Source organism: Camelina sativa, chromosome 8, assembly GCF_030686135.1.
Source record: "Camelina sativa cultivar CO46 ecotype springtype chromosome 8, ASM3068613v1".
NCBI lineage: Eukaryota > Viridiplantae > Streptophyta > Magnoliopsida > Brassicales > Brassicaceae > Camelina > Camelina sativa.
In genome coordinates this window covers 10,084,689-10,099,201 of record NC_141887.1, presented here as the reverse complement: position 1 = coordinate 10,099,201, position 14,513 = coordinate 10,084,689, and the positions used below count along the sequence as shown (strand labels likewise).

The 14,513-nt window shown below is 40.0% G+C and overlaps 2 protein-coding genes across 3 annotated transcripts; both read left to right on the top strand.

The window, feature by feature from the left end:
* The first annotated feature begins 8,592 nt into the window (after positions 1 to 8,592).
* On the top strand, positions 8,593 to 10,184 carry LOC104706935 (uncharacterized). Of its 2 annotated transcripts, none has more exons than XM_010423178.3 (6): positions 8,593 to 8,701; positions 8,902 to 8,971; positions 9,076 to 9,171; positions 9,260 to 9,363; positions 9,458 to 9,594; positions 9,751 to 10,184. In XM_010423178.3, exons 2-6 carry the CDS (start codon positions 8,912 to 8,914, stop codon positions 9,831 to 9,833), a joined length of 480 nt encoding a protein of 159 aa, XP_010421480.1. In that variant the 5' UTR covers positions 8,593 to 8,701; positions 8,902 to 8,911; the 3' UTR covers positions 9,834 to 10,184. The 2 variants fall into 2 exon arrangements, with proteins under 2 accessions (XP_010421480.1, XP_010421481.1); XM_010423179.3 differs by having other exon boundaries at positions 8,611 to 8,701; positions 8,897 to 8,971.
* A 1,296-nt stretch (positions 10,185 to 11,480) lies between these two features.
* On the top strand, positions 11,481 to 12,023 carry LOC104706934 (uncharacterized). The gene has a single exon (XM_010423177.2). The coding sequence runs from the start codon at positions 11,496 to 11,498 to the stop codon at positions 12,021 to 12,023; it is 528 nt and encodes a 175-aa protein (XP_010421479.1). The 5' UTR covers positions 11,481 to 11,495.
* Positions 12,024 to 14,513: the final 2,490 nt, after the last annotated feature.

Here is a 14,513-nt window from a genome sequence, read left to right as displayed (position 1 = left end):
GGGCGTATATAGGCCATAGGGACGCATGGTGGACTTGGCCGTCCGGAACATAATGCAACTACCGCAGAATTTCTCCACCATGCGCTTCATCTTAGGCCAATAGAAGTGCTCCTTCAGGATGGCCATTGTTTTGGCTACGCCAAAGTGTCCCATAAGCCCTCCTCCATGTGCTTCCCTCATTAATAACTCCCGCATCGATCCGGCCGGGACGCACAGGCGCCTCTCCTTGAATAGGAACCCGTCATGTACGAAGAACTTGGTATAGCTCCCTTTACCATGCTCCTGGTAGCACTCAGCGAAGTCCGGGTCCAAACCATACGCGTCCTTGATGTGCTCAAACCCAAGGATCCGTGCGTCCATGGTGGTGATCAGCGTATGGCGCCGTGAAAGTGCGTCGGCCACAACATTCTCCTTGCCCTTCTTGTACTTGATGACGTAAGGAAAGGTTTCGATAAACTCCAACCACTTGGCATGCCTCTTTTTAAGGTTGGTCTGGCCGCGCAAGTGCTACAACGTCTCATGGTCGGTATGAATGACACATTCCTTGGCCAATAGATAATGTTGCCAAGTCTCCATCGCGCGGACTAGTGCGTACAGTTCCTTGTCGTAGGTTGGGTAATTGAGCGTCGGTCCGCTGAGCTTCTCACTGAAGTAGGCAATAGGCTTGCCTCCTTGCGTCAACACGGCTCCAATGCCCACCCCAGACGCATCGCACTCTACTTCAAAAGTTTTACTGAAATCCGGCAAGGCCAATAAAGGCGCGTGTGTCAGCCGGTGCTTGAGCTCGCGGAAGGCTGCTTCTTGGGCCGGTCCCCACTTGAACTCAACGCTCTTCTTTATGGTGGCGGTAAGTGGTGCAGCTAGCGAACTAAAATCCCGCACGAACCGCCTATAGGAACTGGCCAGGCCGTGAAAGCTCCGGACTTGACTGATATTGGTCGGGGTCGGCCACTCCTCAATGGCCTTGATCTTGTCATTGTCCACCTTAAGCCCCTGCGCACTTACAACAAAGCCTAGGAAAACTAGCTCGTTAGCTCCAAACACGCATTTCTTAAGGTTAGCGTACAGTTTGTTCTCCCTAAGAGTGTCCAAGACCAAGGACAGATGTTCTAAATGTTCCTCAAGGCATTTACTATAAACAAGGATGTCATCAAAGTAAACAACCACAAACTTGTTGATATAGACCCTAAGGACATGGTTCATCAGTCTCATAAAGGTGGAGGGAGCATTAGATAGACCGAATGGCATTACCAACCATTCGTACAAACCTTGCTTGGTTTTGAACGCGGTTTTCCATTCATCTCCCTCTTTCATCCTCACTTGATGATAACCACTTTTAAGGTCTATCTTGGAGAAGATGGTGGAACCGCTGAGTTCATCAAGCATGTCGTCTAGGCGCGGAATAGGATGGCGGTACTTGATGGTGATGTTGTTTACTGTCCGACAATCCACGCACATACGCCATGTCCCGTCCTTCTTGGGTACCAGCAAGAATGGCACCGCGCATGGACTAAGGCTCTCTCAGACGTATCCTTGCTTCATGAGTTCGGATACTTGGCGTTCAAGCTCCTTGGCCTCCTCGGGATTCATGCGGTAGGCAGGACGGTTTGGGAGCTGGGCTCCGGGTAAGAGGTCGATCTGATGCTCAATGCCGCGGAGTGGTGGTAGACTGTGCGGTAATTCATCCGGAAACACGTCCTGGAACCGTCGTAGGAACGGTCTGATCATGGCCTGGACGGCGTCCTGCTCGGTACCTATACTCACAACATCCTTAAAGACCATCAATAAGATTTGACAAGTGGAGTCACTAAGTGATCTCCTAACCGTACTAGCATTAATCAAGAAGTTCATTTTAGTACTCGGTTCCTTAGACAGTTTTGATTGTAGCTCACAAACTTGTGTGAGACTCAATGGTTTTAGGCAAATACGCTTGTTGTCATGCACAAAGGAGTATTGGTTGGTGTGGCCACAGTGAGAGGTCCGCTTATCAAACTGCCAAGGACGCCCCAAAAGGAGGTGGCTAGCTTGCATCGGAACCACGTCACACAAGACTTGGTCTTTATAGGGATCTACACTAAACGGGACCGTGACCTGTTCGGTGACTTGGACCACGGCCTTGTCATTCAACCATTTGAGTTTGTAGGGTTTAGGATGGTTTGTGGTACCAAGATAAAGTTTCTTGACCATGTAGGAACTTGCCACATTGGTGCAAGATCCACCATCAATGATCAAGCCACTAACCTTCCCACTTACAGTGCATCGCGTGTGGAATATGTTGTCCCGCTGGTGCGTATCGTCCGGACACTGGCTAGTATTAAGGACCCGCCGGATCATTAGCAGCTCTCCCTCGTCAGGCTCGGCGACGGCTTCCTCAACCTCCTTAGCGTCGTTCGGCTCATCAGGTTCGTCGTCGTCCTCGGATTCAAGTTCGCCCGACGCGGTAATGGTCATGGTACGCGGATTGGGACAATCTCAGGCATAGTGGCCTCGACCTTGGCACTTGAAGCATATTATGTCTCGGCTACGTCCTTCGGTCGGTTGCGGCCTGTGGTCGGTACGAGAGTCCTTGTTCTGGTCCCTTGGTTTGAACCGCGAGTCAATGGTGACGGCGTTGGACTTCTCTTGCCCGCAGATTCCTCCCGGTCCTAGGGACGAATTGGGCGACCAACTAGGCGTTCCTTGAGCGCGAGAGCGGTGGATGGTGTTGGCCTTTCTCTTGATCTGCTGTTTGACTTGCATTGCTAGGTGCAAGAGTTCATCGAACGAGTTGTACGTTAAACGTTCCACCTTCCGCGCAATGCGGTCTTGTAGTCCGTCCAGGATCTGGGCCATCAATCCTTCTTCGGTATCTTCGACCTCCAGCCGGTTGCGAAGATGTTCGAACTCTTCGTAGTAGTCCTCAACACTCTTGGCTCCTTCGGACAGCTTGCGGAATCTTTGCTGGAGCTCGTGGTGGTATAATGGTGGCACGTATCGGCATCTCATCTCATTCTTCATGGCCTCCCAATGCGGTAAGGCACGTTCCCCATTCCTCCTTCGGTCAGCTTCGGAACGGTCCCACCATGTAAGGGCATGGTCCGTGAACTGGGCGGCTGCATAGGCGATCTTCTTGGGTTCGGGGTAGTTGTAGTAGGCGAATATATGATCTATCCTTCCCTCCCAGTCGAGATAAGCCTCCGGATCAACTTTTCCGGCAAACGTCGGGGCCGTGAGTTTGTGACCCGGTTCGACCGGACGGTAGGGTTGATCATCCTCATGCTCGTCCCTACGTCGAGGGCGTCTCCCTTGGTAGGGTGGGCCATCGTCTTCTTCGGACGTTCCTCCTGGATCCGGGTCATATTGTCGTTGGCGATCTTGGACAGGCGGTCCACGAGCCGCGGGTTGCCGTTGTCCGTCCTCTATCCGTTGTAGCCGGTTCCCTAGCTAGGCTAGTTGAGTCCGGATCTCGGCTAAGACTGTACCGATTTCCGGGGGTGGAAGCGGCTCTCTAGGTTGTGTGGCCATATCAGCTGTACGAACAGCGGTTATTGTACGGACGGTGGCCGCGGTACAGACGGCGGCCAGGTACTGTTCGGACGGTGGTCTACGCAGTGGCTGGTTGGAGAAGTGATACCACCGGCGGTCAGTAGTGGGTACTGCTGCGGTTGATAAGTCCTCCGGCGTACGGTCGTGTCGGACGGTGGCAATCAGTACTGTTGGTCGATCCGTGACGCGTGTCCGTTTAGAAGAGATCCTACACAAAGAATGAACGCGTGGATTCTCTGTTTGATATTCAACAAAGCGGACAAACCTTGGACAGCTAATGATTGGAAAAAGGTAAAGTAAAAAGCAAAATTAAAAGCACTACACGACAACCTAAGATTAAAACAAAAACGGACCTCACGCGCTGGGACTCTAATCGCTACACGTGGCTTTTAGGCCACCACTAACAACGACCAAGCAAAAGAACACAACTTTATGGATCTATACTACCAAAGCGAAGAACAGCTCAAGAACACTAAAGACCTAGCAAGAATAAAACCTTAGACAAAACGGACAAGACTCAAACTTTGATCGTACAAGAAGGAATAGGGAGGAAAGACACAACCTTGTGAGGAACTTCGGCTCTGATACCAACTGATGTGACCCCGGACTATGGACGTGAACCACAGACGTACGGACGGAGCAAACCCAGCGGAACGATTCGGAAGTACGACTCGGTTGGGCCGTGAACGAATGGAATCGGCGGATGGAGCGATGTACGGAAGGAAACGGCACCAAGGAACGACTAGAACAGAAGGAGAGAGATTCGCGAGGAGATGCTCGACTCGTTTGTCTCTCGGATAGATGGGGATAGACGTGGAATGAGGTAGCAACACACAAGGGATGGATCTCCTTGCGATACGGCCAAAATAGTAGCTAATGAACCCGGTTCGTGCAGCTTCTAGGGTTTCGTTTCAATCACTGAAACCGAGAGAGAAGGATAACTTCTTGTTCTTTATTCTTGATAGTCTACCTTACATGATAGGGTCTAGGCCCTTTATATAGGGCTGCTTACATAAGGGAACTCCCAAACCCTAAACACGTGGGTGGAGATAAAACGCAGGTTCAGGACATAGTCTTAAAAGAGAAATAAAACGCAGCGTTCAGGAGATAGTTTTAAAAGAGAAAATTAGACTAAGGATAGAATGGCCACGCGGCCGAAGTGGTCCATGGCCATGCACTAGGGTCCATAGCCTCGTTAAAACCCCCTTGGTAAACCACGTAGGGACAAACTCAAGGTGGGAAAAAGAGTACTACTTTCCCAAATGACTTGGAGGTCTTCACCCTTGTGAGATGGTGAAGACCGTTAGAAGAGCCTCGGTTGGCTGCTCGTCGGGTCGGTTGGGGCCGCGGTCGAGTTCCGCTTGTTCCTGGACAAAAGCTTGGACAAAAATGAGACACTTCTTCCTTGCGGTCTTGGCTGCTGTCCGGCTTCTGGTTGTGGCTCCAGGCTTTAAATTCGGTGCTTCGATCGATGGCCGTACAGTTCCGAAAGTGGCCGCATCCTTGGTTCCTGGTGCGCTTCGGTCCTCGTCCGTGCCCGTACGCTGGCCATCGTCCCGGGTTCCATCACGAGAGTAGAGAATAAGTTAGGGATGCCTTATGATGTTCTCAGTTGCTGGAGACGTAATAGCCCAAAGTATCCAGTCTTGTCAGAAATGGCTAGTTATGTTCTAGCAATTCAAGCCTCATCGGTTGCTTCAGAATCAGCTTTTAGTACAAGTGGGAGGGTTTGGATCCTTACCAAAGTTCTTTAACTCCTTACATGGTTGAGGTCTTGTTGTGCACCCAACAATGGTTAAAGAGTTCTTATAAAGGAGAAGCAGCCGTAGCAAACTTGGCCCAAATGTTGGAGGAAGTTGAATTCTTTGAGTCTCTTGGTAAGTTTAACTTCTCTCGGTTTAGCTATCCTTTCAAATCTTTGTATATCTATAAGTTTATTAATTTCTTGCATCTGTTTTCTTGTGTAGATTCTCAGAATCCAACGGAAGCTATTCCATGATTTTCACAGGTAGGTTGCTGCGTTTTTTTGTCCTTTTTGATGCGGAATGCAGCGTTAACAATGGATGGTATAGTAATGACTTGAAGCTGCTCTTTTGACTACTTTTTGATGCGAAGTAGCATGCTTTTGTTGATGGATTGGTTTTTTGATGTAATGCTAGCTTAAACAAGATAAAATGCTAGCTTAACAGCTTCTCTAATGGTCTGTAATGGTTTGTAATAGTCTGTACTAGTAGCTTAAAGTCGTTAAACTCATTAACACAGCTTTAAGCTACTAGTACATGAACTTAACAGGTTGTATTTGGTGTTTATTTCAGAAAATTTCTAATTCGGGTTAAATAAACCGAATTAGATATTGTTTTCGGATGCAAAATTTAATCAGGTAACCGACTTGATTAACCCGAATACTGTCCGAACCGTATTACAATTTGAGTTCAATTCGATGAAATTTTAAAAAGTCCGAATATAAAAAAACCGAACAACCCGACCCGAACAACCCGTTCCCGCCGAACGCCCAGAGTGAGAAGCAAGAGACGAAGCAACAGAACAAGAAACACCAACTTCGTAAAATTTCTTCCCATCTTGCTCAGACTGATCTCTCTCTACGAATGTTCTCAAGTTCTTTATTTTTTTTCTTAAAATCGATTCTCCCTCTCTCACACTCTCTTCCCCCTGCCTCTCTTGTCGAGTTTTTATAGTAAGTAGTAGTAGTAGAAGCAGCAGCATACAAACTAATCATCAGATCTTAGTGGTTTTGGTATTAATAATATAAAGCTTGGTTTTCAAATTTATCGTCATTGTCAATTTTTTTTTGTTGATTAGAGATTTTGTCACGTATAAAATAAAAGATTTTTAAAATAAATTGTCAAATAAAAAAGATAATTAGAAAAAAAGGAAAAGTCTTAAAAATGTAAAAGACAATTCTAATATGTATATAAAAAAGGAATAATTTCAAAAATACCCTTTTTGCAATACCATTTTCAAAAATATCCCTTCTTTCAAATTTTACCAAAAAAGCCACTAAAAAATTGCAAATTTTCAAAATTTGTGTGTAAGCTTATAAATATATTTACAAATTACTTTTATATGTATGTAAACTTTATATATATTTTATAAATACAGTATAAATACCTTTTAAAAACTTTTTAAAAACTGTTTAAAAATCTTTTAAAAACCTTGTAAACCTTTTAAAAATCTTGTAAAAACTTTTTAAAATGTTTTAAAACTTTATAAATATTTGGATCGAGTCTAGAAGTAGTAGTTATTATCTAGAAGTACCTTGTGAACCATATAAAACTTTATAATTTTTCATATTTAAAAAGGAGTATTTTTGAAAATGGATAGATAAAAAAATGTATTTTTGAAAAGGGATACACCAAAAGAGGTATTTCTGAAAAATTCTCTAAATTAAATCAGTCTCGTTCTAGTAATCTATACTAAATAAAAGTAGGAGGTATAAGGCTATAAGCTGTTAAAGCTGTCCACCTAGGATTTAAAACAATCAATTGGGATTCCACATGTCACTAATTAACATTTTTTACATCTCATTAATTAACAATTTTAAAGTTAAATATTTTCTATATAGAGATATTAATAAAAAGGAAAAATATAAAGAAAAATAGAAATGTAAAATTTTGAGAAACAATATATGAAATATATGAAACTTACATTTTTATTCTTATTGTTATTCTTCTTATTTTTCAAATAAAAAAGAATATTAACAAAAATATATTCGATTAACCCTACATGTTTTAATATAAATAATAACCGGAGGTATACCATTCGATCATATTTTTTATTTGGATTTATTTTTATTTTCGGGTTTGAAGAAGAAGGATCGACGTTGCAAAACCTTGATTTGATGTTGTTTGAGTTAATTTTTGGAGTTTAAAAAACAAGGATTAACGACAATTACAAATGTTTATATGGGTGAAAGTATCAATCAATAATTAAGTGCATGTGGTGGCTATGCTGGTTTTCATGAATTGCAAAAATCTTACTAGAAAAGAAGCAATGATTTTAGTCTTGGAGTTGGATCGGAATGATTAATTGCATGTCTTGAATGATTATTCAGTGGAAGAAAGTGAGGAAGCTGACGAGGAAGAGAAAAAAAGAAGATTATAACAAAAAAGTGGACCGTAAAAGTAACAATGACAACTACGATACCATACAAAATTGACAGTGAAAATGACGAGAACAAATATTAAGAGTAACGTTCAATTGAATATGAGAAAACAATATTGATTCATGATTTTTTTGATTAGATATGATTGTTATACACAATAAATTTTTATAAACTTTGAAATTATTTATTTGAAATAATTTTTTTTTCTTAATAATAATTTAAAATTATATAAGATAATATTGCATAAATATCACGTAGATAGCCTGGATTTAAAACTTAGTACTATAAGTATAAATCCATAGGTAGGAATCGTTCCAATCGAGTTAACTGTTCTCGATTACAAACAAAATTAAAGCTGCATACCAGTCTCCGGTTCATCGAGATCAATTTAGAAGGATAACAACTATTCGGTTCATTATTGAACCAAAATTTTTAAGAATGTTTTTCGTAAATAACCTTTTGTTTTGAGGAAGATTTACCCGGACCGGACCGGTCAGTCGGACCGGTCCAACCACAATCCGGTAGACCTTCCGGTCCGAGTTACCTCTAAAAATCGGACAACTAAACACACACAAAAAACTGGGAAAACCCGCTTAAAACCCATGAACCGGTGGTTGAACCAGCGGGTGGGACCAACAGATCAGTATCAAATTAAAATATTTTATTTTTATCACACTTCAAACTCAAACCAAATTAAAATTAAATGTTGTTATTTATAGGAAAATTACTTAGTTATTTTATTTAATCATTTAAAAGTTTAATTTTAGTTGTTTGTACTTTATTATGTATATTTTGTTCATATATTTATAGAAAAGGAAATTTTATATTTATAAAATATAAATAAACCAATAAACTAATTGATCCGTGGTTCAACCGGTCTGACCGATTGACCCAGTGACCGGAAAGAATTCCGGTTCACCTTCCTGTCCGGGTTTAAAAACATTGGTAATTTGTAATCTCACAATTGTAAACGCTTAAGCGATCCCCAAAGCCAGAAGACACATACAGTACTCTCTTCCGTCTTCGTCGCCGCCCCCGCCGCTAGTCTCGTCGGTGAGTTCCTCCTGATCTCCCGTTTCGTTGGTTCCCTGTGTTTTCTCTACCTGGTTTTTTTTTTGTATCAGCTCTTTAGCTTTCTTGATTTCTGCGTTTTTGTATTTTTTTGTTTGGTCTTGTCTTGATCTGTGTTTTGTGTTAAAATGAAATTATAAAAATCCTGATTTTGGGTTTTTCTTCATGCTTGGAAAGAGCAGTAGGAGCAAAATGGGTTGGAAAGCTGCTGAGAAACTCATCAGACACTGGAAGATACTTCGAGGGGATAATGTTAGTGAGCGTGAGGACACTCTCTTCACCACTCTTTCTCTTGTTCTTCTAGTGTTTTTTGATTGTGGTGTTTCTTCTTGGGGTTTGATCTTATATTCATCCAGGTGATGATCATTCGTGGCAAAGATAAGGGTGAGACTGGAGCCATCAAGCGTGTCATCCGTTCCCAAAACCGTGTTATTGTTGAAGGCAAGAATCTGGTGAGCTTGTCTTTGACTACTTGTTGCTGCTACTCTGTTTTCTACTGCTTATATATTTATAAAGATGATTTTGATTCTGTATTCGTAGATCAAGAAGCATATAAAGGGAGGCCCTGATCATGAAGGTGGAATTTTCACGGTAGAGGCTCCTCTACACGCCTCTAATGTCCAAGTTGTTGATCCACTCACTGGGTATGTTTTGTATGTATGTTGTCACTTTGCTTTACTGTTACCAGTTTCTCTCAAGTGAGTGAGAGTGATTTTTCTTATTCGTCTTCTACCTCAGGAGGCCTTGTAAGGTTGGTGTAAAGTACTTAGAGGATGGAACTAAAGTAAGAGTAGCTAGAGGCACTGGCACATCTGGTTCGATTATTCCTCGCCCTGAGATTCTTAAGATTAGGGCTACACCAAGACCCACTACTGGTACCTAGTAGATCAACATCTCTCTAAACATGCCATAGATTCATTTGTTCCCTTTTGAGATCAAAGAAGAAACATGCTTTCTTAGCTTGCCCTTATCGCTAAAACTGCTGAAATGTTTTCTTACTGAAAGATTAATAATACCTTTTTGTTTTTCAGCTGGTCCTAAGGACACACCAATGGAGTTTGTATGGGAGCAAACATATGATGCTAAAACAGGAAAGGGCATGCCTGATCTTTGAGTAACAACCTCTTTACCCAAAAATGTTGCTGCTCCCAACAGATTCTTCTTTCTTTTTTTTCCCATCCAGTAGAATTTAGTTTTATCAAGAGCTATGAGATGAAGTGAGGTTTTGTTGAAGAGAAGATCCTGACTGAAACAGAGTCGTTTTTGTTATATTATTGATCCTGTGAAGTGTGAACTATTCAAGGTGCCAAATAAAATCCATTGGGAAAAAGGTGTGTCTACTACGTATGATTGATAAAAATATTCCACTAGTTACATTTTTTTTGTTATTGTATTTACAAAACATAAAACAAAAGCGATAAGTATGATAATGTTGGTTCTATTAACTAATATAACATTAGCGAAATATAAGACTCAACAGGTGCGTTGTGTTTCCTCAGTTTGTATACTTATCTATTCATCTCAATGAACTCAATAATGTCTTGTTTTCTTTTATCCTCCATACTGTCTAGATGGCTTAGTCGCTCGGACACTATATAGAAATGTTAGTACGTGTGTTCTTCTATACACTGTTGTGATTCACTTTGCATTGTAGAGTTTCTAATTTATAATTTGCAACTTTGGACTGGAATGTATATATGTTTATTGTCAACATCCGTGTGCTATTATTATATTCGGATTTGGAACTGGATATTCGGATCCAATTCTAGTAGGAACCGATCGAGATCAAGTTCAAGTTCAAATTTTTTGGGTAAAAAGTTTATAACTTAATAAAATAAATAAAAAAATTCAGTTCGATTTCGCCTCAAATTTTTGCGGGTTCGGCGGGTCAAAGCAACACCCAACACAAATAGGAATGATAGGACCAAGTAGAGTAAAATGGTTGTAACCAAAACCGAACCAAATTAGGTTGGTTCCGGTTTGGGTTTTCGGTTTCGATTTTTGTTCACATGTTCTAGTCAAATGTTTAACAAGAAAACATACCACAACATGCAGAAGATCCAATATTGTACCTTTTCTTCAGGTATGACTTTTTCTGATATATATGTGCTCATAATTGACGCATAAACTGTGAAGGTGAGAGATATTGAGCAAACCTTAGTGCCGGCTTAACTAGGAGGACGGGCACTGCGACTGCCCCGGGTACATAAATTAAGGGGCATATATATATATATAAGAAAAGGGACTCAAAAAAAAAATTTATAAATTAAAAAGTGAAAAGGGCACAAAAGAAAAATTTATAAATTAAAAAGGCACAAAAAAAAACTTTGTAAGTTAAGAGGGCACAAAAAAAAATTTGTAAGCTAGAAAGGGGCACCAAAAAAAATTATATAAACCAAAAAAACCCAAAAAAAAAATCAGTAAGTTTTTCTATAGGTTAAGAGACATTTCTTTTAATTTGCCTATACGTAATATGTTTAAGCCGGCAACCTAGTCATAATTTATAAATAGTAAACGCCAAACTGTTACATATATACGAATCCTAGAGAGGAGCAGAATTATTTTCTATTAATTACAGTTACGAAGTTACTATATATATCGATCGTGTCAACAAAGATACGACAAATAAAGGATGTTACAACACCATCATACACAAAAACGTACAACTACCTTTTTATTTGAGCACATGACGGGTTCGTTATCTAACCGAACATGTTTCGTATATAACAAGAAAGAAAAAGAGATAAACCTAAAAAGTAATTTTCTAAAAGAGAAAATGGAAAGAAAGTTGGTTCTTGGAGTCCTATGTCTATGCCTTGTGATACAAGTCACCAGCGGCGAGGAGGACGACCCTCTCATAAACCATTATGCTGACTACGAAACGATTCATCCCAGCGAATACTACAGTTCCGATTTCGAACTCAAAGACGGAACCAATGTGATCTTTGAAGCCGTGAATGAAATGAAAGGGCTCAAGAAACCGAAAGCAGGCTTCATGTGCACCAGTGGCATGCAACATTGGACAAGGTCTCTTCCAGGAGACATTTTCTACGCCAGATTCTTCTTTTACCGGATTAATCCAAACGCAACTGTTGTTCAACATTGCCATTTCCGATCGGTTTTAGGTTTCGCAGATGTCTTTATCGATGTATCCCCGGCACTCGGAAAAAAATGTCCTGGTTACAAATGCATTTTAGCAATCAGACGTGAAGGTCTCCTGATGAAAGACACTAAAGAACTCTTTCCTTGGACCCCGTGGCCGCACCGTCACGTTCAACCTAAGTTGCCTGGGATCACCAACTGATTCTCATGAATGATATATCACTGGAATGCGTGTATACATATATCTTCATCTTTTTGGTGAAATACGTAAACATTGTTTAGTTCAGAAAATAATAATCAGTTTATTTATTTATGAGAAAATTACTCAAACAACACATAAAAGTTGCCAGTTTACTCTAATAGCACATCCAACCAAACTTTTACACAAATAACACATATAAGTTGAAAAAAGACTATAAAGCATTTTGTTTTTTGGTTATTTACTATCATGCCATTACAATTGAAAAATAAATAAATAACAAATAAAAAGTAAAAAAATCACCTTTTATCTTGTTTTGTCTACGGTGGATCTTCGCTCCGTTAACATTGACGGCCAGCTATGTTTCCGACATCGGTGGTTTTGTCAACACCGGTTGTTGGCTTTGTCTTGTTACATCTCCGGTGGATCTTTGTGTGAATTTATTTTGTTTAAATTTAAAGATCTAAAATTTAGATGGCATTTGTTTCTACTATTGTCTCTTCTTCTTCTGATCCTCAGAACATTACATGGCTTGTCAATCCTTAGGCCTTAGCCATCCTTGGCTATTAGTTCTTACCGTGGGTGGTGAATTGGTTTGAGCTGCCTAGGTTTAGGTCTCCTCCACTCGAACTAACTTTCAGATCTTTGGAACGGTGGCTTCAAACGAGGAGGTTTTTGAACTTTTTCAGTAAATAATTCAGCGAAGCCAGCTAATCTGAACTTGTTCCGGCATTGACGCTGCGACCAAGCCAAAATTCGCTATAAAAAATCAATGTTTGGCAACCGCTAAGCTTCGAACCATAGTCATGAAACACATTTATAAAAGACTTTAACCACTGCACTACCTTGTTTTAAAATATTACTATAAATTAAGATAGTATATAAACCCAATATTAAAAAAAAACACAACATGTTTGCCTAAAACAACAATAGTATAAATCTGTCAAACCAATTAACTCTATCACGTCTATATGTTTAACTCTACTTAACTTTTGTTATTTCAGTAACAAATATGTCTACCACTTCATTAACTCATAACTCTATCGCTTTTAATTATGTCTATCTGTATGGAAATATCTACCATCGCGTTTAACTATATCTGTCATATAAATCTATCTCAGTGTATATGTCTACCATAATGACTATATAAATCTGTCAAACAAAACTGCTACTCGACATAAGCCTATTATATCTATCACCATTGTACTAATATCTCTATCAAAAAAGGTTAATTCTATCATCATTACAATATATCTATCCAATATATCTACCGATAACCATAACTCTGCCAGCTTTTTTTATGTCTGCCATCACTAATATTTCTCTACCAAATTAATCTACTTAATTATAAAGCTCTATCGAATAAGTCTGCCAATATTTATATAACTCTGTCGGAAAAAATATATCTACCGTTAATTAGATTATATGAGCGGGAGTTTTTCCCTCCAGTAACTTTAAACAGTTGTGTAAAACACAGATACGTGGCATCGCTTTTTAATGGCACACTTGTAATTTATTTTTTCGTAACACACCTTCCAAAAGATTCATATGTCATTAAAATTTGTAAAAAAAAAAATGACAATCTAGTCATTTCTTAACTTTTCTAAGCTATTAGAGTAAACTTCCCTTTATTTATTTTAAGTTACAAGTGAAAGAACAATCTCACACTACGAAAAATTAATTAGTAATCAACCCCTTATTCTATGTATCCAATGATTTTGCGTTGAAGAACAAGAGGGATCTTGATAGACTTCATGGGAGACATCTCTTGGTTTCTTGTGATTAGCAATTCATATTCTTGAAAGTAGTGTTGTGCTGTATCTCCAATCTTGTGGAAGACATATTATCAAAAGGAGTCATCATTACTTGTTTTGTTGTTGTTCTTGTGAGTGATGCCGTCTACTTGGTCAACAAGATTAATTAAAAACCAAATCTTGGTCAACACACTCATCTTTATGATCACAAGGTTCTTTCCACCTCATTAATCTTGACCTTGAGGATGAAGAGGATGATGCACTATTTATTCATTCCATGTTTTCTTTAATATTTTTTCTTTCTTAAATTCTATTTATCTCCTTGAAATGTATCATATTGGGCTGTGTTGTATAGTGGGCCTCGATAACGTATTGCATAAACCGCCTTATGTATTTACTTGGTGGGCACTCCACGTTTAGGGTTCATCGAGTCATCGAGTCTTGTATATAAACGCCGCAAGGCTTATGTTAATAACACACACAAAAACACTCATTCAATCTTTACATGGTATCAGAGCATAGATCCTCCTAATTCGATCTAAGCTTCTAAATTTCTTGAGTTTCTTTCTTTCTTTCTTTCTTTTTTGTCTCTTGTTCGGAAGTTCCGAAAGTTTCTTGTTCGTACGATGGGAGACGATAGTAAGAAGATTGTCACGACCGGCGTGACCGGTGACAAAGGTGTAGCTGTGTCTCCTTATTCTGTGTTTTCATCCGATAACCCACGGGCTCTCATCACCTC

Bases quoted from the DNA above. Each gene is read 5' to 3' on its own strand.
- LOC104706935 (XM_010423178.3), top strand. From the start codon at position 8,912: ATGGGTTGGAAAGCTGCTGAGAAACTCATCAGACACTGGAAGATACTT. The intron at 9,364-9,457 runs GTATGTTTTGTA...CTTCTACCTCAG, and splicing joins GTTGTTGATCCACTCACTGG to GAGGCCTTGTAAGGTTGGTG. The intron at 9,595-9,750 runs GTACCTAGTAGA...TTTGTTTTTCAG, and splicing joins TACACCAAGACCCACTACTG to CTGGTCCTAAGGACACACCA.
- LOC104706934 (XM_010423177.2), top strand. From the start codon at position 11,496: ATGGAAAGAAAGTTGGTTCTTGGAGTCCTATGTCTATGCCTTGTGATA.